Raw genomic sequence first — 26,717 nt, forward strand, 5'->3', positions numbered from 1 at the left:
CCCAGGGATCCCAACAAATGTGGAGGGTGCTGTAGATAAAATTCTGCTCTTTAGCTCATCTGATGTACTAATGTACTATGCAGATTATTGTATATGGTTCATTTGAGTGGTTTATTTGAACTCTCAAACCTTATTATTCAAGCAGATTACAAAATCAAAATATATAATGCAATTTACAAGTCAGATGATCTAAGTTTAACGCCATTTTCAACCAAGTTGCTGCAAAAACCTCCATATCACCTTTCTGAATCACATTTTTCTCCTGATAACCTCTGACACATTCCAGCAATAAACGGTTAATAGTACGGAACCAAATGTCCATACAAGGCAGGGTTTGGGCCGATCATGTGTTCCTGCTAGGATCATGTTCCCTGTGCAGAGAGTGACTCACAGCAGCCATATAAACAATTTAAATGCAAAAGCTATATTTATCCTTATCATACAGAGCACGCACACCTATCAAGAGATAAGATTGTCATATAGTGACAGATTTCAAATGAGGATTGTTGAGAAAGGCAGGTGTAAATGGTATGAAATAGAGAACTGCCTGAAAGGTGTTTTTAGAAAGCTGATGATTTTAACAAAGAGAGAATTTTAAACATTTATTTTTGCTGTTAATGATGTGATTCAATAAAAAAATGGCTAGTATGTGCATGTACTGCCATCTGGTGTCCAGTTTGAACCAAACAACCTCAACCTCCACATTTTGTGTATGTAGAAATCTTGATATGTGGAAAGAGAAGTTCAGTTACACTAATTTTTTTTTTTTACTCTTTTTTGCTCAAACATTTTAGGCGCTGGCAGCCCTGTGAACTTCCTTTTGAAGAGAACTGGCCATATTATAGCGATTTCTTTAATATCACAAGTGTATTTAAAAGTGCCTAGACACACTATGCAGCAGTCCAAAACGCTTTCTTCATGTTAGAGCTTAAAAAAATAAAATACTGACCTTTTTTTGTAATCGGAATAGAAATGAAGAAGTTCTTTCAAATTTGATTCACACAATATGTTCTGGATTAAGTGGAGCTCCAGGTAACATTACTCACCTTCGAAAAGATAGGCAATTTTTCTGAGTAAAACAAAAGCTGCACATACAAAACATATCAACATGTAAATACATGTACAAATAATAATTGTACAAAAGCGAAATAAAGAGGTGTATGTATTTACAATACTGTATTTTTAAATGCTGGTGAGGAGTTTACATATCAACATCATGATTTATTCACATAGAAAAAAGACATCGGAAATACTGAAGGATTTGCAACTCTTATCTTATGGAAATATTTTTTATAGTAGACAAAAATCTGTCCTCTGTGCATCAGAGGATTTGAGTAGACCAGCTACAATAAATATTACTTATATTTTTATCCCATGGTAAACTTCTTGCCATATTTTAAATTTTGCTATACAATTCTTAAAGCAATATGTAAAAAACTTAAACAGAAACAGCTTGTTTTACTGAAAGAATTTTTCACATTTTCTTAAGCTTAAACTACAAACTTTAACATTATATTGGGGTTGTACATGACAGACCAGGATAAAGTTGTTCATAAGTAAGAATTATAAAGAACAACAATTCCTTTAATTTTTTTTTTACAAGTAGCAATGGCATGCACCGCCCCTTTTGGAGACAAAAATTCTCTTAATTTGTAGTTAAATTTTATAAGTGTAGGATTTTATCACAGTATAGAGGCAGAATGGCCCAATCCAAGTCCACAACCTAAATCCAACAGAAAATATGTGGAGAAACTTGGAAATTGATATTTTCAATCAGTCAGATTGGACCATCTCCATCTAGTTTGTCTGAGATTCACAGAGTATCCAAAGGCATATGGGCAAAAATGTCTTCAGATATGCCAAGCTGGAAATCGGAAAGACCAGCAGCTGTAATATTAGCAAAAGATGGTTCTGCAAAGAGTCATCTCAGCTTGACTGAATAGAAATACACACCACCCATTTTAAAATCTAATTTGTCACATACTTCAAAAACCATTTCAAACCCATTTCCACGTCGCTTAATCCATTCATCTATTGGATAGACGTTGAAGATTTTTCTGCAAGGCACTGTGTCTCCTTTTGAAGCTGCACTTTCATCATCCGCCAGGATAAAATTAAATCAGTACCAAAAAATGTAGCTTAAATTATCTGTGCACATATTTGTGAATTGAACCAGAAGGATGAACATTTCACTCATGAAAACCAAATGACATAATTTTCAGTTTATCACTGTGTTTTTGCTACATACAAGCAAATTGAAAAAATATTTTTGTTCAAAATCTATCATTAAAACGTCACAATGGCAACAAGAAGTGTGTCAGTTTGGGAAAACGGGCTTTTGATTGCAGGAAGAAACACTCTAACCCATAATGTTAGGCACAAACTAAAACAAAGTCTTGAAAAGATTATGAACTCCAACAATACTTATAATGTTTAGTTTTCCTATAAAGCGTTGGGCTGTTACTTTATTAAATAAATTTAAAATAATAAGGTAAACTGAAAGCAGAATGAGCAAATGTCTCATAATGACACAAAAATAAAATAGAAAAACAAAAATGCAAACATTATAAACTGTAGGAAGGCAATACACAATTGTCCATGATCATCAGGGTGAAGCTTCTGCTTTATTCAGTCCATGCAGAGGCGGTCCTAGCCTGTTTGGCACCCTGGGCAAACCACTGTACCAGCGCACCCCCCCATCCCCCACATTGGGGTTATTGACCGGCGGGGTTGGCGGGTGGTTGGCAGTGAGGATCTATTGACATTTAGATCCTCTGGTTGAGAGCAGGGTGGGAGGGAGAAGAAACGGGATTACTCGGGAGTGGCGGGGCTGGCGGAGGCAGGGGACACCCAAGCTGCTCCCCCACAAGATGATGCCCTGGGCTGTTGCCAATATCGCCCATATCCACAGTTGTATGAGTAGGTGGTTGTGTGATTAAAAAGTCTGGAATGTTTTGTTCTGTGTAAGGAGGTGGGATATCATCTGGTTTAATTCCCAACTGAAACATAAAAAAATAAAGAAAACCAAAGAATTACAAATTAAATCTGGAAATGAATCAAACAAAGTTGGCATTTGCAGTTAAAACATGTCATTAACTAATGGATTGTTAGAATCACCTCATTATAAGATGGCGGGGGCTCATAGCGCAGGGTGGTACTGTATCTTGGTGGAGTGAGCTCGCCGCTCTCATCACTGTCCCGCCGTGAGTGATTTCGAGGGAAGGGGATGAAGTATATGGAGCGCATCTGGCTCCTCTGCTCGCTGTGAAGTTGTGCTTCCCTCTCTATCTGCTCCTCTCTCAAACGGGCGCATGATCTGCAGAAGCTGGTGCAGAACAGGATGGAAAGGCCAAAGCCCAGGAAGCCCAGGAAGATCCTTAAGAGAAAGGTGAAGAAACGAGCAAAAGAAACAGAAGATTATGACCGGGGAATTATTTTGATAACAGCTATCAAACTCTCTTCCCTCCCTCCCCCCATGTTTGTATTCAAACCCAGGCTACTTGTGTGTTTTCTGCTGAACAGGTTTCCTCCTCCCCTGCACTGGAGAAGAAGCTACAGAATTCTGAAGATATTACTTACAATGGTTCATATGGATGCCTTCACAAGGAATAGTGAAGTACTGTCAAAGGGAAACACACACACTGCACACTGTCCCAAATGAGTATAAGTCCAATATGTGTCTGTGTCTCCAAGAGAACAGCAACTGGTTTTCTATTTACCACTCAGGCCCAGAAACATCTGGATATTTTAATATGTAGGAGACAAATCAAATAAAACTGGGAGAAAAAGGCTCCTAAGTGTTTTGTAGATATTTAGTATAGTTCATACTTGCAATCAACTGATGATGACATTCTTTGCAAGGCAGTGATATAATTTTGGGGGTCTCAGTCATTCATTTGAGCCTTTTTCTACAATAGTTTGATAAAGTAAATCCTAAAAAACTAAATAATTGGGTGTGAAATATTGAATTAATGACAATGGGCTGAAACTGCTGCTTGGGATGTTGGTGTCAGATCATGATGTGATTTTTATTGTTATTATTATTATTATTATTATTATTATTGTTATTTTTAGCCAGGGAGGATAAGAGTTGGCAAACCTAAACAATTATTAGTAATTTAATGTATTTATTTCTGCCTGTGGGAATAGTTTTGATGCTGTGTGGAGTAAATAAAATTCCTACACAGGGGAGGAGGAATATAATATATTTTTTGATATTCATTGCAGTTTTTTGCTACACAACATTTCAGCTCTTAAAGAAAAGAGTGGTTCAAATAAATCTATAAGAGCCTATGATTATTCTGACATTTATACACATAATGCCAGTTTTTTGTACAAACAACCCAAAGTAGAGATGAATGGAGATGATTCTTACTCTAGATAAGGAAAGGAGTTTATCATTCTGTGGGTGGGAGGATCTCACAGGATGGATCAGAATGGAAATGGAGCCACGAACAACAGAATGAACCTAAAGAGCAAACATGATTTAAGAAATTTTATTGCAAATGACATGATAAAGTGATTTCATAACAATGACAACCAGCTACAGATTTCTAGAAGATTTTCATCTTCCGCCAAGATCAATAAAAACACACTTTGTACTCACGAACCCATAAATGTTTTGTCCCAGATGCAAGAGGGTTTTATTGCCCATCAATACTGAACAAAAAGATATGGCTGTCGTACGGAGACTAATTTCTTCCCAGAAACAACCTGCCCTGTGGTGACCGCAAACTGTTAACAGTTATTTAAAGTGGCGGAACTGGTTGGTATTACGTAAAAATACAGTGATGATAAAAGTTTATCATCACTGTATTCCCACATGTTTCATGTCTGCACTGAGAAAACTGACATAATAACTTGAAAGGAGTTCAGGCAGTGTCAAGGAAACTGAATCAAAACTATCGTACAACAATTTACATTTGGCAGAACCTCTGCTTGGATGATACTCTGATACAAAATAAACAATCTTTGAAGACTGAAATAATTTCAACCAACTTTTGAGGCAAAGTTGAAAAGTCTACATTGTTTTTTTTGCTTGTTTTTTAAATTATTGCATATAGTTATTTGTACTCATTCCCCTCACACAATCAGTGAATCGAGTGAGTGGTTTAATCTCAGTATAAATATGGTTGTTCTGTCTCAGAGTTTTTTTTAACAGAACAATAGGAGAAAAAAACATTATCATCATTAGTTTGTAGAACTACATCCCAAAATATTAAAAATATCACAGGGAACTAAAAAGGCTATTCACCAATTACTATTTATTATTATTATTATTATTATTATTATTATTATTATTATTATTATTATTATTATTATTATTTTCGTTCCACTTCACTATGCACCACCTTGAGTAAGCCTGTGACATAAAATCTCATTCATTTGTAGGAAGTGAGATGTGACAGCTGAGAAAAAGCTAATGAAGACCTTTATGAGGTACTGCTATCTTCGCTAAGCAATAAATCCTGATTTTAGTTGTCATTAAAATGTATAACATAAAGGTATTTTCTAGTCAATAAAAATGCCTTGTTTTCAAATTAGATTTTATCAGCTCTGTAGGTTAGCTTTGTGATTATGACAGATTTTGACTAAACTTAAGTTTTTTTGACAACTTCAAAAAAGTGGCAGAGAAAAAAAAACACAAAGAAACTTCTTAGTTTGTGGCCGACACCAATATCACTGGTTTCAACAAGTTATTACATTTTGAGAAAAACTCAATTTTAACAAGCTGAGAAAAGTGGATGTACAAAACAGAAAAGAAAATCACATAAAGGAAAGGAGAGGTCAAAACTAACAGCACCGGATCATTGAGCACATAGAAACCGCAGCAAAGTCATTAAATACTCACTAAACAAACAGACTTCTACGATACGGTCCATTTGACAACAATTCAGATTAAATGCGATCAAATTCTTGTTTTGAAAGACGTTTCGAGTCTAAAAAAAGTGGCAAAAAAAGGTGAGGTTCAGGATCTTACCTTTACGTGATGTGTCTTTCCCAGGTGTGGAGCTGAAAGAACAAATTCACTGGAGCGGAGTGCAGTTTTTATTGTGGGTGTGCTGACCAGGGGTTAGAGTGCGTGCGTGCGGGTGTGTGTGTGTATGTTCTGTGTGTGCTCATGCATGAGAGCAAGGGCAAAGCCCACAATGTTTATCTGCCACTAAAATGCATTCAGAAATCACTCTCCTTAGCTGGTCGACCACCAAAAGCCTCACCAAAGGCCTAAATATAGGTTATTATGTAAAACATGCACACATTTTGTGTGATCTGTGTGAGATTGACGTTGTGTTTTATTACTCTGTAACAAATGGTTCCTCGTGAAAATTTATGGCACTGTTATGAGATTTGAAGGAGCAGCCGTGCTTTTCCAGACAAACTGATAGCTAAAGTAGTTTAGAAAGAGTTCAGGATAACAGTTAGCTTCCCGCCACGCAGTTTGAGTCCTCAGTGCCAACATTTCATGTTCCCTCTGTGTTCACAAAAGGTCATTATTTGACCTGCAAAGACAAAGTTGTTTCATTCTGTATCTCTCACAGCAAACAACTACCTTTTGAAAACGGACAAAGTTTGAGTTATTTATGGAAATCACACGGATGCTAAACTCAGTTAAAATAAGCCTGATGTACAAAGCTATAAAGAGAGTCTGAAATTTAGACTTTCTTTAAATGACAGTAACCTGAGTAAATTAAAGTTTAATAATAAAAAAACAAAAATAAATACATTATCTATTTATTATTGCAAAGTAAGAATCCAAATCCAGATTCATCTGAAGTAATTATCCTCCTACCTAAAGTGGCACTGCCACTAAGTCTTTGCAGTAGCAGACAATGAGAGTTTTACATTGCTGTGGTGAAATTTTGCCCCTCTCACTTTTGCACACTTGTTTTCATATAACCACAACGGAATATTTTTAAAATATAAATAACCTATTTAAGGTCATACCACATATTTAAGTGTGGACCTTGACCAATAATTCCCAAAATATTTATGCATCTCTGAGCCAACCAGAGCTGGACCTTATGGTTTTCAGAACTTTTTGCAAGTGAGAATAATTCATGGTTCCATCAGAGGGCAAGTCATGCAGTCGTTCAGGTCCTGCAGCAACAAAGCAATATGAAAAAAAAAGTTTCATTTCATCAGGTTATATTTGTCTGACATTACAATTACTTTGATTATCTGGAACGTATGGGGCAAATAATTTCTCAGAGCACTATGTTACACCACTGCTAAAAGGTTGCAAAAGACAAAAACATCCTTGAGAGGGCATCTTTGTTAAGAATGCAAATGAAAATTCATTCTTTCTTTTTTTTTTTTTTTTTTACATAGAAGTACATTGTTTTGCATGAGCCAAGCACACCCAGCAGTGATAGGAATGACGTTATCTTTTCCCCCGTGTCTGTTTGTTCTTCTCTGAGCTGCAGAGGACATTAAATCATTATGATCAGAGCAGCAGTCCGAAAGAAAAGCAAATCAAAACAGCAGTGAAGAGCGCAAATGTGCACAAGTGACTGGCATAAAACAAGAAAGCTGTAATGAATAAATTTTGACCTCACAGACCAGTAAACTGTCTCACAGTGAGGGAAAAACTCCTGCTTGCCGCTTAGAGAAGTGCAAGGATACAAAGGTTGCATCCATGTAGCTGTCTGGAAGAGAACATACAAAGTTTAAGTAATTACTAATAATAAAAGAGCTCTTTGCTCTTTGACTGCAGGTTAATCATGGTTCATGGCTTTCAATTAGATAAAATAGTTCAGAAAAGGCTGAGCCATCTCCATAGTTACAGTGACTTACATTCAATATACGGTACTTTTTACTGTGGTTTTATGTGGAAAACTAATTGAGGACATGCCTGAGTAGTGGAAGGAAAAAGATGCATAACTCTCAATTTTTTTATAGAGAAATTTAAGATATTAGGTTGTAAAACAATATACCTTACTATCTGAAAATTTAAAGATTGTGCCACAGCTGCAAACCTACTAAGATATGACTATCAACCAAAGTAGACAGGCCAAGTGTTGAGAGGCTGGCTTGTCAAGGACGTGCCACAGATTTAAGGCTCCTGGTTGCTCTGGGGTGAGAGACCCACAGTTCACATGGAAGAACATATAGGAAGAAAATCATTCTTTTTTCATAAACCTGGCTTGAAGAAATTGTTGAAAGAAGTTCAAAAGAATTTCCTTTAGCAGTGAAGGACAATAGGAAGATGGATGATGCTACATTCATGGAGAAACAGAGGCAAAAAGGGACTTGATGCTCAGATAGAGGCTCATCTTTCATCAGGAAGTTCAAGTATACAATATGGCAATACAACAGTTTACATCAAACCATATTTGTGTTTGATTGGCATAGTCAAAGTCCAGACTTAAATTATAATGAATATATGTAAACTAAATTGAAATGAATAGAGGAGGACAGGGCAAAGGACAACCAAAGATGAAACACTTTATTTTTTCCAAATTTCTTTCAATAAACATTTTCGCCACCTGACAAAACAAAATAACATTATGAAGCCAAAGTGACGTGAACTTCACAATCTTTCCCGTAAATGAGAGCATGTCTACAACACATTTGACAACTACTGCCAAGAGGATCTTCACCTATTCCCACTTTTAAAAAAAAAACAAAAAAACAAACTCATCAACTGTCATTTATTTTCCCCATTCTGTTTACCGATACACAATTTAAAAAAACCATCATTTTAGTCTCTCCTAAATAATCATATACAATCTTCATCCTTTTCACTTCTCTTTTGTGTTGGGCTGCTAGTGAAAAACTATCTGGTAGTAAAATACCTTACAATAAAGGATTTGTTGAACAGTGCATTTCTTAGAACACATTATTTGCAACATGTTGTCAGAGTTGCATCTTCAGTAATGCATCTTCAATCCAAATTTATTTTACAAAAGCACAACTTTACAGCAGTTAAAAACAAATCCCACCAACGACCTGACATAAGCTCACACTTACACACCAAAACACACACTCAAAATCAATTCAGGCAACGCAGAGAAGAAATATTCAGGCACAGTTTTTACAGTACCTTTAATTGTTAAGTTATAAACTGTTTTTTCTTAAGTATGGTGAATGTTTTAAGAAACATTTTTCTTCCTCAAAGTAAATGACTTTATATTTGGTGGGTCTGGAATTAATATACAACTTGTGCATTTTTAGATGTGCTGTAGAGAAGCTTAAAACAAAGTTATTGTATGATTTGAGAAAGAAGGAAAACTATCTTAGTATATTTGATTAAACTAATCACATTTTCAAAAATAAAGAATTTTGTCAGCGTTTTAGTGCAAAATGTTTACAGACATGAAATTGATTTCATGTCAGTAACGACATGAAAACATGTCGTGCTCCAATTACAACCGGTTGTGCACTAACCGGTTTGTGCACAACTTTCCAGTGGAAAAGCGCCTTTTGTCTACTCCTTAATCTGGGCTACTTTTTACAAATCCAGATAAAGGAAGAGCTCCAGTCAGGACCTGATGGTGGAGGTTTGAAGAACCAACTGAGCTCCCTAAAATATTTAATAAATTCTTTTTATCTGGTTTCACCTCTGGAAAGAGAAACCACAATCTGCTTGAACAGTGGAGTAAAACAAACAAATAAACAAAAACTGCTCCCCTAGCTCTATAAGTCTTCATGAGGTGGTCTGTGTTGGTGCTTGTTCAGCCAGGCCTCTAGCAGAGGAAAGTTGGCGTCTGTCCAGCGGATGTTATCCTCAATGGTCTCGTAGGTCTGCTGGATGCACCTCATTTTTGACCCAGTTTCCTCTGTCAGCGAGTCAAAGAAGCTCCATATCTAAGGGAAAGGAACAGGTGAAAGACTTACAGGACATTTCTAAAAATACAAACTTTCCTCTCATTAGTTAAAAAAAAAAGTAAAAAACCTTGACATAAAAAAGTAAATAAATATGTTTCTTAAAAATCAACTGAAATAAATATTTACCTCCTGGAGCATCTCCCTGGTAGAGTATTGGTTGGTCACACCAAGCACCATGTATGATACAGAATTAGAGCCAAGGTCAAACCTGTTTCAAAAAGGCAATTATATTCAGTCATTATCAACATTTAGAAGCTCTGTTTAAATTAACCAGGTGTAAAAAATGTTAATAAAAATGCAGTAAAATTCCAATTTTTTTTTAATACCAACATGACTGTTTAGATAAAAGGCACAATATACAACAAGAATGAAACAAATTCAAAAAAATTCAGTCACAAATTCAGTCTCATGATCGAGGCAACTACTTATTTCTGTTTTTTTAATTTATTTTAAATTACGAGTAGTGAAGAGTAAAGTGCTCTGACTTCTTGATCATTGTGTGCCAGTTGGCGCGGAGAAAGTCCCAGGCCAGTTTGTAACCATGAGGATTCCTTCCAACAGAGACGACCACATCTGGGAGGTCCTGGGTCTTCATCACCTCTCCTATCAAACTCTGCTCCATCATCCTTGAGATGGAAAACAAGGAAAAGATTTTGAAGAAGAGTAGAATAAATTCTTCTTTTGCTTTAACAAATATTAACTGCTGCTCACCACTTGAGCTTGTCCTTCAGATAGGTGACGGTCATCGCAGACTTTATGCGGCTCTTGACAGACATCTGCAGAGAAGTGCGGTATTTCTCAAAGAGGAAGTCCCACCCCTCTGGTGCTCGTGCTCCAATCACAAACACAGCCATAGTGATGTCAACAGGGAGGCTGCGAGAAGAGGGATGGATTTTACTATTTAAAACATTGTTTGGTAGTGTACAGTCTTTATCTTCAAATGCTTAAAAATGCCTGACCTCATGGTGCCATCTGAATCCTTCCACTGGTTAAAGAGCTTGGTGGCTTTGGCTACACATGGAGGATGATTCCTGACGCAAGCGAACAGCAGCAGGTAACTCCTCAGCACTCGCTCAGACACCGAACCGGAGTCACTCCATTCTTGACGATCAATCAGATCCCGGAAAAGATCCACAATGTAACCCTGAGGCACAACAAACGGAGTGTGAAATGCCAATGTGCCATACAGTCTGCTAGGCTATGCTCACATCGGATTAAGACTGACCGATAATCTCCAGGATCACTGTAAATATGGAAAACCTAATATTTGTGTGACAGATTTGCTACTCAGCCAACTGGATTTTCTGCTGCTTTTTTCTACTCCTTTCTAGCCCATCCAAACGATGGATGGCCAAGCACATCGATAATTGCCTGTGTTGGTTAAGATATCAATACAAGTACCTCAACTGCTCTGGGATGTTTTCCTCAAATCTGCATAAATTCCCAATATAAATTTGTGGTTTTTGCACCTCAACCATCAGTTTCAGACTTGCTTTAGGGCAGGGGTGTCAAACTCAAGTCCTCAAGGGTCACTGTCCTGCAGTTTTTAGATGTACCACAGGTGCAAAACACTGGAATGAAATGGCTTAATTACCTCCTTCTTGTGTAGATTAGTTCTCCAGAGCCTTGCTAATGACCTAATTATTCTATTCAGGTGTGGTGCAGCAGAGGCACATCTAAAAGTTGCAGGCCAGCGGCCCTCGAGGACTGGAGTTTGAGATCCCTGATCTAAAAGTTTCAGGACAGTGGCCCTCCAGGACTGGAGTTGACACCTGTGCTTTAGGGGAACACACCATCAGTATACTCACCACTCTATCAGATGCAGTTGAAAGCATTTTCTCATTGTGCTTTTTTAATGCTTCGCACAGCTGAGAATGCTATACTGTGCAATAACTTTACTATGGCCACAGCACTCAGTGTTCTCATCTTTACAGGTGCATTCAGGAAGAACTGTGCTTATGAATCCAAAATCTGCATGTTTTTTGAAGTCTAATTTTTTTGTACTATATTCATAATATGTTTATTTTTAACTAGCTTGTCTACAGCAATAGTTTAATTATTTTACAAACCCTATGTGATTTTCCTTGCATTTTTTTCTTCTCTTTATTTATTGTGAATATGATGCCAGAGCTTCTTTTTGACATAATGATGAATACATTTCACATTTTATAAGCAGCCAGAAACACTCAAAATCCCTCTGTCTCCCAGTGACAGGAATGTATGCACAGTTTGGAGTTGTGTGTACATTTCCCTTGCTTGGAATTTTACTTAACAGGGTGTGATGCATATACCAATCTCTATGTATAAGGTCCCTATTGTTTAATTCTGAGTTGTTTCTTCAGCTACTGGGTCGTTTTGTTGTAGATAGATTGGTGAACCCCCGCACTCAAGGCATCCGAATGCCAAAGGTTACAAAAAATTAGGTTACTTGGAGTGAGGTCAGTGGTGTCAGAGACATGGCAGGAGGCCAGCGTGGCCGCTCCTTTAAGTTCTCTGGTGATCAATCAGTGCATTTGCAGTGGGCCACACGTCATGGATAAGAAACCACTGCTGCTGCTATCAGACTCCTTTACACTGAGGAACTCATTCAACCTTAGGGTGTGCACTGCATTCTTGGTACACCTTAGAAGACCAGATGGTTTTTGAGAGGACTAGCTGATTTTTAGTGTCGTGGTGTGGTCTTAGTCTGGTGCAAAGGGGTCCTTTAACTGTAACTCAACATTTTATGTACTTGTTTTTTATTCAAGCTGACACAAAAATATGTTTGGTTCCAGGCATATTATAAAAGTCATCTTACTTTCATCTGATTTTCCAGAACTGTCATGTCTCTCTTCTCCATCAGTTTGTAAAGAGGCACAAGCTCTCCGAAGCCCTGGGTCACAGCCATGATCTGAGTCTCTTTGGAAAGATACAGAGACAGATCCAGGGCCGTATCCAGCCTCACCTTCCCGACACTGAAACACGCACAGGAGAACGAGGTTTATACATTCCCACTGAACTGATATACAAGTCTACAATAGTTTTGTTCTATTTCACCAATAAGATTATGTTTCAGATAAATGTTATTTATCTTAAGTGTATGCATTATTAAAATATAACCAATTTTTGCTTTGCATTACTAAACCCAAATATTCCAACACCACACTAAATTGTTCCAGAGTGAGACAGACCTGACCAGCTGGAAGACGTTCTGGATGAGGCTGGCCCGGTCGTTCCCAGAGAGAGCCGTGTGGTTGTACTGCAGCAGTTTGATGATGGAGTTCCAACCTTCACCAGCATAGTGGACCATGTAATAGCCACTCATGTTGACATTAAACTTCACCCAGTCCACTTCCTCCGGCAGGTAGAGCACATCTATGTACATGGCAAGGAGCACAACCACAGTTTAACTGATGTGAAGTTTTTGCACATGGATGATGAGTATAAATTTAAACCTCACCAGTCTTTGTCTTGAGAAGGAAACGATGAACTGTGTTGGAAGCACTGGTCATGTACGTTAGTGGAATCTGCCACAGGAATCTGACACATAACGCAAATGAAAACAAGAACCATTAAATAAAGAACCAGAACTCTGAGGATTTAATACAATATAATAGTGTTAAACCATCATTTAAAGAAGGAATGTCAGCAAACTCTAATAATGTATATTTATGTGTTTCATGTCTATTACCCTTCAGTGAGCGAGGGATCATCTGTCCTCAGGAAGCGCTCCTGACTGAGTCTGACCTCCCGACCTTTGACCTCTACTGTGACCAGTGGGAAGCCCTCCTGCAGTGTCCAGGTGTCCATGATAGTCTTGACATCAAGCTCATCATCAGAGTACCACTTCTAAACATGGACGACCACATATCACATTTAGATGCCTGATGAATTACTTCAATTCTTTAATATAACTCACAACATACTTCTTATATCTAAATTCAAATCAGTACTTAAAATATTTATAATAACTGGAATTATGAGAAATAAGGCTTGATGAGAGAACCAAGTATATCTATCTAATATGAATGTTATTATGAAAAACTGGGTGTTTTCTCAACACGGTTACCCAACAGAGTAAATGTTTTTGAAATTTTCAGAATGAGAATAAACATCTGCAATTAAATATTAACCAATTTGAGGCATTCTGAACATCTTTAGCAGGAAAACCAGGAATGGTGGATTTATTCTGTTGCTCTGTAGAACCAAGCAGCAAAACTCACAGAGGATCCAGGCTGGAGTTTGCGTTTAGAGCAGAATTCTGTGTGTTTCAGTCGACCTTCATCCAGAGCATCTGAGCTGCAGATCTGGTGGACATTTAACAGAGAATAAAAACACATATCAGAAAAGACAACATCAAAATAACAGCAAGAATAAAAAAAGAAATTAAAAAGACATTTCTCAGACTGCATGAAGAACGACAACTAATGCTAAAGTGTTCAACTCATCCACCGGTTGACGCCAAATTTTAATGTGGTATTTATATAGTAACAAAGTTTACTTAGAGATTAATTAAAGACGACAAACGCAGTAAGGATCCGATTTTAACTCACATCAGTCAGGCTCTCCCACAGGTGGCTGTTCACAGTGTTCTGGTAGCTGTAGCGCTTCAGGTATCGGATGATACCGATCTCAAAAACTTCAGGGCTCAGGAAGTCCCGCAGCATGTTCAGGATACATGCCCCCTGAAAACATACAAGCACAAACACAGTTAGCAAGAAAATAAGCCATTCAATGAGGATAATGTCAAGTTAAGTTATTTCACGTGTCCTTAAATTAGAGATGTATCAACTGAAGTTATGTGACATATTTCTGATCTCTGGTTTTTGCAATGATTTGACCATAAAGCACATATTTGGATTGCTTTTTAGTATTTAGAAGACAACATAATGTCATTGATACTTTTAAAAACAAAGACAAATTTTTACAAAGCTGAAATTTAAACTGGCTGTAGCGTCTTATATTTGGGTTTAACATGGTTAGCTAGCATTACAAAAACAGTGAGTAGATTCTAGTAAATGTGGATCCTTTCCTGGACTCTGAGATTCCCATAATACCATCAGCCTTTTCCAAGACAAACATAACAGACAAGGGTGGAAATCTCAAAAAGACAAAACAAAGTAACTCTGCAATACTACTTTCAACCTGCTTATTCTGAAAGTTTTTTTTTTCTTGCAGCCTTTATTTTCCTCAGACATGTCTTGACACATTGTTGAAAATACAGCTTCCATTTAAAAGAGTCCTCTTACCTCATTAAAGTATTCACTTATCAGGTAAAATTTTAGTCAGTTAAGTCAGCAGACTTAAAACAATTTTTAAAAAAATCAGCTGATCTGTCCAGATCTTCATTAATAACGTTCTAGCACCTTGCATAATCACAACCCACAATATCTAATGCTTAAATCTTTCAGAATACACCACTGACCTTGTCATAAGACACATCATCAAACATCTCCTGGATCTGTGTGGGGTTTTCCACTGGTGTGGAAACTGGATGAGACGAGCTCAGAGAGTCTACCTCCATTGCCTCAAAACACTTGCCCAAGAAGAAGTCATCCTAAGATAAAGATAGCATGGAGAAATTTAGTTTGAATTAAACTTGAAGATCAGAAACAGAAGAAGGTAAAAGATACAATAAGTTTTCTAAGTTGGGATCTCACCACATGAAGCTCTGGGTAGGTAATGTCGAGGGAAATGAACTCCATGAACTTAGCAAAACCTTCATTTAGCCACAAGTCATTCCACCACTCCATTGTCACCAGGTTTCCAAACCACTGGATAAATCAGTGAAAGGGTCAAAACTGATTTAATTCACCCGTAACCTCTTGAGGAGCAATAAAGACTCAAAGTTAACACATACCTGATGAGCGAGCTCATGGGCAATGACTTTGGTGATGCCCAGTTTGTCAGAGGCAGAGGACCTGTCAGGATCAAAGAGAAGGCCAGTCTCTCTGTAGGTGGTCAGACCCCAGTTCTCCATTGCGCCAGACTGGAAGTCCGGGATAGCAGCCAGGTCTGCAGGGAACCACATAAAGCAGGAATCAAATGTGGAACATTCCCCTGCTGACAAATTGATGCTTAATTCTATCTAAATTAGTTTTAACATTTATAATGATTCCTGGCAGCATTGATATATTCTAAAGATGGATTCATCCTAGAATCAGCTGGCATGCACCAGAGACCAAATAACAATGTACAATGTGTTTTCACTAACCCTGTTTGGGAAGTGGATATGGGATATCAAAGTAATCATCATAGAAGTCTAACAACTTCACTGCAGCATCCAAAGCAAAGGCCGTCTGATCGATCTTCTCTGGTACAGCATAGACAGAGATCTAAAGGCAATCAAAGTAAAATAAATTATTACAAAACTGTTTGAGTGCAATAAAATATGAAACAACTTGGCCAGCACCATGAATGAAGTCTCACCTTAACTCCATGCTTAGTTGTTTTGCTCACAGACAGGAAGTCAGAGACGATGTAAGCCACCAGGTAAGTGCTCATCTTTACGGTTGTGTCGAAGTGATCCTCAAGCAAACCGCCTGGCAACTCCACTGTTTTAACCTGCGAATAGAAAAAATCTCTGCTTTTATTTTACAGTTGGTCATGTTACAGACACAAAATGTCATGCATTTTCTTTGTAGCCTTTCTAACTTAGTAATACATTTTTAATAAGCAAAAATCAGGAAAGTGTGACATGCATTAGTATTTGGCTGCCTTGAGTCAATACTTATACACATCTAAACAACTCAATTATATCTCTGGCTGTATGTTATGATTTGTCGTCCTACTGATAGCTGGACCTCCATCTCTAATGTCAAAACTCAGGGTAGACGGTTACTTAACTCCATCAATTTTCTAGGTAACTGAAAAACGTCACTGTTCCTGCTGAAGCATGCCTACAGTATGATTTTGTCACATGTCACAGTGGGGAAGGTGTGTTCAGTGTGAAGTGCAGTGATAGTTTACCACTACATGTTGCATTGTGCATGTAGTCAAAATTAATAAATAAATATATTTTGGTCTTGTCTTTCATTTTGTTTCTTGCCCATGTTGCTTATGGAAAACAGAAAATTAGACTTCTTAAAGATGTTTTTTTTTTTTAAACAATAATTTTCTTGTCCCTCCTTCTCTGATATGTTCATACTCACCTTGGGCATGTTGGAAATGGCAATGTGGCGTGGCTCACGGATGATCCGTATGGTGAAGTTGGCTTTGAAGGCAGGCTCATCAAAACAGGGGAAGGCTCCACGAGCGAAGGTCGCCTCAAACTGCGTAGATGCTATGGCCCTGAGAGATACACGGGTAAAATATACACAACCTTTTTATTTTCAATTTCAGAGTTTTATTCAAAGATTGGCAAGAGCCAACTGGAAGTGTCAGTAATGGTTGAAGATCATATTTTGTGACCTTACCGGACCTCCCCGCTGCTCGTACGGTAGCTGCCTTTGTAGAAACCATGGAAGCTGTCAGATAAGTTTGCAGCAAACTCCAGCTGGACCTCATACTTTCTGCCCTTGGTCAGAACTGATTCAGACAGCAAAGCAAGCTGATGGAATCGAGGGTACTCCAGCACCCGTAGAGGCCGGACACCCTCAGGTGCCAAGAGAACCACATTGGATATGTGCATTTGCTTGGCATGGAGGATAACAATGCTGGTGTCTTCTTTCACATCCAGACTGATGCGAACCACCCCGGTGAAGTCCAGGGAGGTGAGGTTTGGGTGTATGGTTAAGTCATAGTGCAAGGGGCTGATGGTTACGGGAAGCCTCATGCGGTCCCAAGGGAAGGGTTCACCGTTGGTGGCTACAGGAAGCTCTTTGGCTTGATCTTGATTTGGGATTTGAGCTCCAGATGAGGGATGAATAGAAACAAAGAGCACCAGCAGGAGGGGAAACATGGTGGCAAGGACAACAGGAAATCCTTTCACCTAGAATATTATTAAAAAGAGCAAACATGCAGAATTTAGTTTAAATTCATAATGATTTCGCAAAGTAAATTATCACAGTTGAGCAGTTTAATCAAATAACTGCAACACAAGCACATTCACGGACAATAGCAGGGAAGACATGAGCACAACAGTTTCGATTTTACCAAAACCTTCATTCATTTGTAGACGCCAAACAACTAGAAGAATATATATTTCACATAAAGGAAGAACCTGTATGATCTTACAGCTCCAATATTGATCATTATTAAATTTAAAAATGTAACATTCTTCCACCTTACCATTTCGCCTTCTCCTCGCAGTTTGTCAAGAGTGAAAGTGAAACAAAAGCTGGAGGAGGAATTGTATGCAGAGCAGGAAACGGCGGAGAGCTGCCAGCAGTTAGTTCCGTGTCACAAACTGAGAAGCATCCTCGGTTTTTAAAATGCAATGCTTTCCCACCTCTGTAATTCAAACCAACACAGCCCAGAAACTGCGGGGCATGACAACAACCCGCCTAGTTTTATCCCATTAAAACCTTCACAGTAAATAAATGTGGGCTAAAACTTACTGAATCATTGCATTAAAGTCCCTAAAGATACCAACGGAAACACGAGCATAATTTTCACCGGGACACTCTGGGAAAGGACCAGGAAGTCCAACGTATTTACGACTAAACTAATTCAGACCAGCAGAGGGAGACATTGCTTAATTTTAAAAGGAGTCAAGAGACGCAAATTCCTCTTGCCAGAAAAAATCTACAGATAAGTGAAAACTAAAAAGTATCTTATAACTTATAACCATTTAAATAAGCAAACCTAAATATGACTAAATACACTTGATATTCAGTGGAATGAGGAAACTTGTATTAATTCATTATATAATTTAGAAGGACTCCAAATTAGTCAGTCTCTTAAATAAGACAATGCACCAAACTGAGTATTTTTCTAGTAGGAGAAAACAAGTCCATTACTTATTCCTACAGGAGACATTTTAGGAGACATGGCAGGCTGTACAATGTTCTAAAGCTTGCAGACCATAGAGTTGATAATAAAATAATAAAAGAAATATCATGAAATAATATTTTATCATCTCAGAATAATTAATACATTATAAACTAAATAAAAACAAAAATCAACTTTTGCGAGTGGATATAAATGAAGTATTATGTTTACAGCGTGTTACTAGAATATTAGTAACACACTATGAGGAATGCATGAAAAAATAAATAAAATCCCTAAATACTCTAAAAATACCCTTTTAAAATAAAACTTTAGACTATTGTTTAGAAAATACTTCATTGCAACCTGTCCTGGGTCACCAATGAAATGTGATTTTCTTAAGTCCAGCAGGTGGCAGTAAATTTACATGTGAGGTGATTTGCCAACCGTCAACAACGAACGAAGAAGAAGTCAACCGCCGGATATTCCGAGGATCAATATGAAATAAATAATACATTTAGGAGGTTTTTGACTTTAACTTTCAATAATTGCTGGGATTATTACACAGGGACTAAATGGGTGCATATTATTGCGCCATATGTAATCAGACAACATTCTGCGGGAAGAAGAAACACATCTTTGGAAAAAATCACCAAAGCAGACTCAGAGTCGTTCTACTTAAATTTACTGAAAAGGTGAGGAGCTTAAATTAGCACAGTTTGTGCAAAAATGTTGTTTACAATGTGTCGTGTGTTTTTCTATCCTTTTGCATTACCGAATACTACAATAATAATGCTCTGACATGCCAGACCAGTTGCTAATGATGTTAGCTGCTAACCGTGTTATTGTTTATTATATTTTCGCCTTTTCTCACCTACTTCTGCGACAAGTTTAAGCTATTATTTAACAGTCGTCCCCAAATGTGACATGACATTCAACACAATAAACTATATAATTGTAATGGAGCTACATTCACTCCTATCTTTAAGACTGGGGTCATTTCAATAATCCATATTAATTTGGATGATTATAGTTTACAGCTATTGCAGAACCCCAGATCTGTGAACAAATAAGTGCTCGATATATAATACTCTGTGTTTAAACTATGAGTTTCACTCTTTATTTGAAAAGTATCATGTTTTTCCATACCAGTAGCATTTATTCAGATATTAACAGTGTAATAATGGCATGTGATTTATTTGTGTTGTCAATAGGTAACAGATACTCTTCATAATGAGAGAATTAGTTGCTATATAATGGACTGTATCTAGATTTTAAGTTCCCAATTGGCCTAAATTCCTAATATTATTTTGGACTTAAGTTTACAACTTAAAAATCATTATATTTTCATAATAATGTGAAAATAATAATGTGTTGACACTATTTTTGCTGCATTACATTTCCAATCAAATCGAATATGTTGAGTTTTAAAAAATAAAACTTTCAAAGTCATCAAAATATGATTTTTTCTTTTTCATAATTCAACCATTACAAAGGTAACTTTGAATACCTATTTACCGTTTTGTGTTTTGATTTAAGTCGTCAGTGAAAAAGGCATTATGGCTTTAATCAGTGCTCTGTACCAATTAAACACTTTTAAAATTCTTCATTTTTCAATAAATGGATTAGCTTGTTGTTTTTTAACAGTAATCTTAATTTCCTTCTGTTCCATGACTGTCCCATGATGGCTGTCAGGTCAAAGAAGCTCGACGAACCCTTAAAAGACCCCAAGTGGAAAAGTTTGATTGCACTCAGCACAAGCAGAAGTTCTGGTGCTACTGCTGTGGTCTTGAAGTTGAACGGGACGTCACAGATGACAACATGACAGTGATGTATGGAGGCTTATTGGAGCACATGGCCACGTACGTCTTTTATGGTTAACTTTTGTATTTAAGTTCATTTGTTCTTTTCCTCTGTCTTTTCTACAGATTTTGTCTTTTGTAAAGGAGCAAATAGATTTTTAGTCTGCCCAAATATTTAAAAATGTTTAGCATTTTGAAGTTTATATTGGAGAAAATGAACATTTAAAATACATGTAGAGGACTTAACGAACTTCTTTCAAATGTAGAAATCAGGATATATGTAATTTTAAACTGTAACTAGATCTGGGGATGACAAATCGTTAAGTCGAAACACTGGGTATTAAAAATCTCAAATACTTTTCATTCCAGACGAGAACACAGAAACAGTACTTATAAGTTTTGGTGGGACAACAAGGCTGACCCCAAGCTTAGAGATAGAGTCTTAATCGCAGAGGAAGAAACTGAAAGGTAAGACAACAAGTTTGTATGAAAGAAATATGGATTTAAAATCAGGTAAAATCAATTACATTGTTTGGTTCTTTCTAGGTTTAAGGCTGAAGTGGCAAAAGTTTTGGAGTCCTTTGTGGAAAAGGAAGACGAGTATATTAAGCAGGTAATGAAAAAAACATTTTGAGTTGTACTTTTGTTATCTTTCTTGAGATTAAACCAAGAAACATCAGCTGTGTTCTTACATAATTTCATTTGCACACTTTCTTTTTAAATTGATCTTTCTTGAATTAACTTATGCGCTAAAGTTATTTCAGTCTGCACTATGTTGATAGGCAATGAGGCGTGACAGTGTGCAGTGAATGCTAACGAACAGTACTGTTTTTCTGCTTATCTTTCCATGAGTGCAGCAAGCTGATGTTATCCGGGCCCAGGAAAAGCACCGCCAGGAGGTCTTCCAGTGTCTTTTAGAGGTTTGTTTTCCAAAGATGCAGTGGCAGTATCCATCACTGTGGCCTTGGCTGGTATTTTTCTATGTAAAAAGGAAAATCCCTTTATTTTCCAGCTGAATGTTTAGTCATCACAAGAGGTAAACAACATTCGCCGAGAGATTATTTATGAGATTGGGTTGCACAGATTTAACTAGCTAGGATTTTAACTTATGCAAGTTGTAATAAACTAAAAGCTATTTGGAAATTCAAGTCGAGACATGTAATGATATTGCAGAGTAATTTACCAACTGATTGACATGATATGGAAAGAAATGTTGAGTGGAACTTGCAGGACAGAAAAAAAAGATTAAAAAGCAAAATCGGTTATGAATTTTAACAGTTTCAAGGCAAAATGTAGTAAAGAAATTTAAATAAATGGGTCTAGTCTTTTATTTAATAACTAAACTATATACTTTAATCCATCTGAACAAATACATGAAATAATTGTAAAGTTTGTTTAAATATTTAAAGCAGCTTCAAAAATATCACTCATCATTTCTCATCAATCTTTGCACAAATATTTTCAATAACTACTAAACTTTCTTCACCGTACCTTCTACCACTTTTCCTATCACCACACATGCAAAAAGCCATGTTTTAATTATTTTTTCCTCTTTTTTTCTAATTCAAACTTTTCACCTTGTTTCATATTTTATGTTTGGGTTGTATTTTATTTTTGATTTAGATTTTTTCACCCTTTGTCAGTTAACTATACACTGTAGACATAAAGAAGGTATTAGTCGATGGTTTATTCAAATATATATGGCCCAAAATTGTTTAATGATAAGAGAAAACTGAAGTTAAGCATTATTAGATGTAAGATATCCTCTGTGAACCCATGTTGGCTTTTCCTGAATCAATATCAGCCCAATGAAGAGCGGGAGTTATCCAATGGACCCAGCAGCACCGATCCATTGGTGGAGGTTTCTGTCAGGTAACGCTGTGTTGACATAAAACAATAAAGCATTTTATGTTGTCATTGATTTCACTGTGAGTGATGTTTCTGTTTGGTACTCATCGTCTTGTCTGGGAACCAGTTCTCAGTTTCAGTCTCAAGTGTCGGAGCAGCAGGTTGGGAGCAGGTTTGACCCGATTATTGAGGCGCCCTGGACACTTGCAGGACGAAACCTGACTTTTATTGGTTATCAGGTAAACTCGCAGCTTTTTTATGAATCTTTGAATGCTTATATGTTTGTATTATTTTTTTCACTAATTTGGTGCAATGCAATAGTTAATCTTTTTTTCTCTTTTGCAGGATTCATCAAGCAGTGGAAATGTGCATACGGGTAACTTCTTGTTAATTCTTTTGCTTACTTTCACAGTGAGATTATTTGTTTAATTATTTGTTTTAATCACAATTGTAGCACTAAGCAATGCTGTAACACATATTTCTAATTTTCACTTCTGAGATCCGTTTCCACACAATGTAGTCAAGCACAATTTTGGAAGGATGGACATATTGACCTTATGTTTGACCACAATTTAATCTATTTTTTTTTCCATTTTTCCTCAAAATTCTATCCTGGTGTATGACGGCTGTAGCTTGGCTGAAATTGGGATATCAACAGAAAAATTTCCCCAAACAAAGCAGGAGAACTACAGCAACATGACAGAAAATATTTGGTGTTGAAATGTCTCAACATGAACGAAATTCTGCAACAGAGCTGTGTATCTACAAATTCCTGTAAACCTCATTAATCTGAAGCAATGTTGTAAAGAAAATGACTCAACATTCCTGCACAGAGGCTGATACAAAAATGGCAGCTTTAAATTGGGCGGGTGCACAAGCTTTTGAATCATTGATTTTCATTTTTTGACAGTGAGAAAAACTTTATTTTTGTCTTGACTGTATGTTCTGACTTATCTATTTTTAATTTAATGTTTTGCTCTTCACACATGGTGTGTTGTTTCTCTAATAGGTTTGAGTGTAGCTCAACAGCTCAGCATTGCATTGTGTGTGTTGCAGGAGCCGTTCCACCTTGGCTCCAAGAAGATCCACTAGAGGGGCCGTCCGGAGCAGCGGCACAGGCTGAGATCGGCCCGTCACTCCAGGAGTTCCTCAAGCAAAGTATCTTAGCACATGCATTGTTTGCTGTACAAAGACCAACTAGTTATTCATTCAGATTTATGAGTAACTTTTGTTCTCTAAACAGTTTAACTGCATACTCCAGACACATCAAAGTACTGTGTAACAAAAGGTTCATTATCTGTCTTTTTTCCAGAGGAGCAAGAAAAACTAAGGAAACTTCCTCCGAATAGAGTGGGAGCCAACTTTGATCACAGCTCTCATACAGACGCCAACTGGCTTCCCTCTTTTGGTAGAGTGTGGAACAGTGGCCGGCGCTGGCAGTCCAGGTAAGAGCCACAATGGGAAAAGAATTGCCACTTCTGAAGAACATTGGAGATATTTTTAGGGAAAATAAGAAACCATTTGGCAAAGCTGTATTAGTTATAAGTAAGAACATTTAGTTCCTTCAATTTGGAGGTCCAGACAATTGTCACAACGGACAATTGAAAGCAATACAGTTATATTCATAATAATAGCAGTGTGTTTAAAAAGGTGAGTAAACCTCAAAATTCTTCAAATAAATTGTGTTTTAATGAACACAAATGCATTTGGGATACTGCACATTCTATTTCAAATCAAAAAAGTGGAAAAAGTAATTGAATATTACAATATTTTACAGAAAGTCATGTTAAAAAATAGCAGTTTTGACATCTTTCTTTACAAACTCAAAAATAAACTAAGAAATGCTGGAAGATTCATCTTGCTTTAGAATCATAAACTAATATTTAGTTGCATAACCATGGTTTCTGATAACTGCGTCACATCTGTGGTACATGGAGTCAGCCATGTTTTTACAAGTGGATACTGTGTAGCTGGTGAATCCTTTGCTGTCATCAGTGGTCATATGGCCGTTCATAAATAAGCACAGACTGTTGTGTTTTGCAATATGCTTATATGGTGAGTGTGTTACAGCATTGCTTAGTGCTACAATTGTGATTAAAACAAATAATTATTTATTTTCTTTAATTCCTGTTCCTTTGGTATATAATAATCAATTGTCATTTTACATGAAGCTGTAGTTCTAATGATTCAATTGTTAGTTTTCATGCTCAAGCGTTGAAGACGTCATATTTCTAATTTACATTCCACCCATGAGGTTTGATGTTAGTGTGATTTAATACAAGCTGCTTCTAAGCTCTGTGAGATGGATACATATGCAACATGTTTTTAAATAGATAATGAGGAACACTGCATTAAGTTTTTCTTCAACAGCTTAATGTTTTACTCAGAATCTGCTGGTCTTACGTAAATCAGCTGACAAGATGCTGAAAACCTGATTCTTACAGTCTAAGGAAGAGTTCAAGTTTACATTGTCTAATCCAGTCTCACCTTAACATCTTAAAGTCTACACTGTTAGGAATTTATTATTTTTTGTCCCCAACAGACACCAATTCAGACAAGAGGAGGGGCAGAAGAATAAACAGAAGAGGAAGCGGGAACATGCCACCAGCGGATCAAAAACAAAACCAGCCAAACAGCCGCCCAGTTCTGATATTTAAAACTTGATTCCATGCATTAGTACTAAGGTTTGGAATTATGTTTTTATGTGTTAAATTGGTTTTTATGCAGAATTTTTGTGAAGCTTTCTTGCAGTGTAGAAACCAATAAAACACTCCACCATTAATGAGGACATGTGCCCTCTTGTGCTGTATAGTTACAATTTACATAATGAAAAGCCTGAGGAAGGTTAATTTTGTTAGTATTGAAATTGCATTTGAAAATTCATTTTATGTTAACAGAAGTTGTGCCTCATGCTTTGCCCTACAGTTGACAGAAAACATTGTTTTAAGGTATTTTTATTCCAGTGAACAGCAGGGGGCATGAACAATCCAAATGAGACTGCATGTTAAAAAGTTAACAAGATATCAGTCCTGTTTTTATTATGAATGGAGCTTTACCTTTTTTAGCATATGTTTTCTATTTGGCCAGGCTGTAACCCTATAAATGATGAGCTTTCACCCCCGTTTTCAGATCATGTTATGGAAAGAATTACGAGAAAAGTGGAGCAAAGGCAAATGGGTCACTTGTAGATGAATGACTGCTTTTGAATATGCAGTGTGTGGTGTTCCACTTCCCTATGCTAAAAAAATACAGCAAGCAGCCTTTTAAAGTCACCATAACCTGTCAAGAAGGAAGTTGTTTTTGTGTCACATTTTCAGTAAAGTAAAAACACATTTCGAAATGTAAAAAAGACAAATGAAAAGAAATCATATTGGGGTTTCTTAGGATATTTGTAAGCATAGGGTTTATATATATAGTCTGATTTTCTGTTTAGAAATAAAAGTAATTTTTTCACAGTGACATTTCAAATGTGGTTCCACTTCAAGTTAGAGTATTCTACTGGGTACGGTAATTTGGAGCAGGAGGGCTCTGTTCAGTATTTTGTTTCTTGAACTGCGCTCTTCTGGTCAGAGATCTCAGAAGTTATTTATGTTTTCAGACTTTGTCTTTTCATAACTTCTCTTTGAGCTTCTCTTGACCTTCTCATATTCCTTTGTTACGTTGCTGCTGCTTTGTAGTGCTACGTCTCTCACGACTGCCCTCTTTTCTACTTTGTCCACAACCACAATGTCCAATGGGCGAGCCATTACCTGTTAGTGTAGATTTGGACTTCAGGGATCTGACCTTTATCCTTCGATGCTAGTCTCTAGACGGTATATCACACTTCGACTGCATTTGACACAGGTACACCTGTTCAGTTCTGTTACCAAGAATAGCAACTCAATACATTTAAGCATGCAAATGTGATAAAGATGACTTACTGAATTTACAACCAACCATCATTAAATTTTATTACCATAGAAACAGCTGACTTTGAATATGTAATGGCTGTTAGTGTTAGATGGGCTGGTCTAAGTATTTCAGAAACTGCAGATTTCCTGAGATTGCACCATCCTACCTTGTATCACCAACTCATACTGGCAGGAGTGTGGTAATAGCCACTGCCAGTGGAGAAATATTTTCTTGACACACTTTGAAGCCTTTTAATATCAATCAAGTATAGTCTAAACATCACAGTCAACCAAGGTTTGTTGTAAACCATACCAGAACCCTTTATAAACACAGTACCTATCTTTAATTGGTACCTCCAGCCAGCTAATCTGACATGTTAAAGTGCTAAAATCTTGAACTAATTTGTTAAGAACAGTGAGTTCACCATAATCCAGTGGCCTACACAGTGACCAGACCGGAAAAGCTCAGATGATTCTGCGGTCTTTGGGTGTTTCAGAGATG

At 37.0% G+C, this 26,717-nt stretch overlaps 2 protein-coding genes across 2 annotated transcripts; one reads left to right on the forward strand and one right to left on the reverse strand.

Moving 5' to 3' along the window:
• Nucleotides 1-8,425: 8,425 nt before the first annotated feature.
• On the reverse strand, nt 8,426-18,358 carry LOC114154922 (endoplasmic reticulum aminopeptidase 1-like). The gene is made up of 19 exons (XM_028034417.1): nt 18,037-18,358; nt 17,223-17,737; nt 16,959-17,097; nt 16,237-16,371; nt 16,022-16,142; nt 15,668-15,822; nt 15,468-15,581; nt 15,233-15,364; nt 14,361-14,492; nt 14,031-14,114; nt 13,499-13,656; nt 13,268-13,347; nt 12,999-13,182; nt 12,626-12,782; nt 10,788-10,972; nt 10,540-10,701; nt 10,314-10,454; nt 9,955-10,036; nt 8,426-9,807 (listed from the first exon to the last, which is right to left on the reverse strand). The coding sequence occupies exons 1-19, from the start codon at nt 18,037-18,039 to the stop codon at nt 9,637-9,639; spliced, it is 2,850 nt and encodes a 949-aa protein (XP_027890218.1). The 5' UTR covers nt 18,040-18,358; the 3' UTR covers nt 8,426-9,636.
• Nucleotides 18,359-19,116: 758 nt separating this feature from the next.
• On the forward strand, nt 19,117-25,529 carry cenatac (centrosomal AT-AC splicing factor). The gene is made up of 11 exons (XM_028034882.1): nt 19,117-19,370; nt 20,371-20,537; nt 20,847-20,945; nt 21,024-21,090; nt 21,335-21,397; nt 22,282-22,349; nt 22,453-22,564; nt 22,671-22,701; nt 23,382-23,483; nt 23,638-23,770; nt 24,868-25,529. Exons 1-11 carry the CDS (start codon nt 19,251-19,253, stop codon nt 24,980-24,982), a joined length of 1,077 nt encoding a protein of 358 aa, XP_027890683.1. The 5' UTR covers nt 19,117-19,250; the 3' UTR covers nt 24,983-25,529.
• The last annotated feature ends 1,188 nt before the right edge of the window (nt 25,530-26,717 follow it).

This window comes from Xiphophorus couchianus, chromosome 12, assembly GCF_001444195.1.
Source record: "Xiphophorus couchianus chromosome 12, X_couchianus-1.0, whole genome shotgun sequence".
NCBI classification, from domain to species: Eukaryota; Metazoa; Chordata; class Actinopteri; order Cyprinodontiformes; family Poeciliidae; genus Xiphophorus; species Xiphophorus couchianus.

Bases quoted from the DNA above. Each gene is read 5' to 3' on its own strand.
- cenatac (XM_028034882.1), top strand. From the start codon at position 19,251: ATGGGTGCATATTATTGCGCCATATGTAATCAGACAACATTCTGCGGG. The intron at 22,565-22,670 runs GTAAACTCGCAG...TCTCTTTTGCAG, and splicing joins TGACTTTTATTGGTTATCAG to GATTCATCAAGCAGTGGAAA. The intron at 22,702-23,381 runs GTAACTTCTTGT...TGTGTGTTGCAG, and splicing joins CAGTGGAAATGTGCATACGG to GAGCCGTTCCACCTTGGCTC.
- LOC114154922 (XM_028034417.1), bottom strand. The intron at 15,365-15,467 runs GTGAGATCCCAA...TCTTTATCTTAG, and splicing joins CCTACCCAGAGCTTCATGTG to GATGACTTCTTCTTGGGCAA. The intron at 10,037-10,313 runs GTCAGAGCACTT...TTTTTGAAACAG, and splicing joins TGGCACACAATGATCAAGAA to GTTTGACCTTGGCTCTAATT.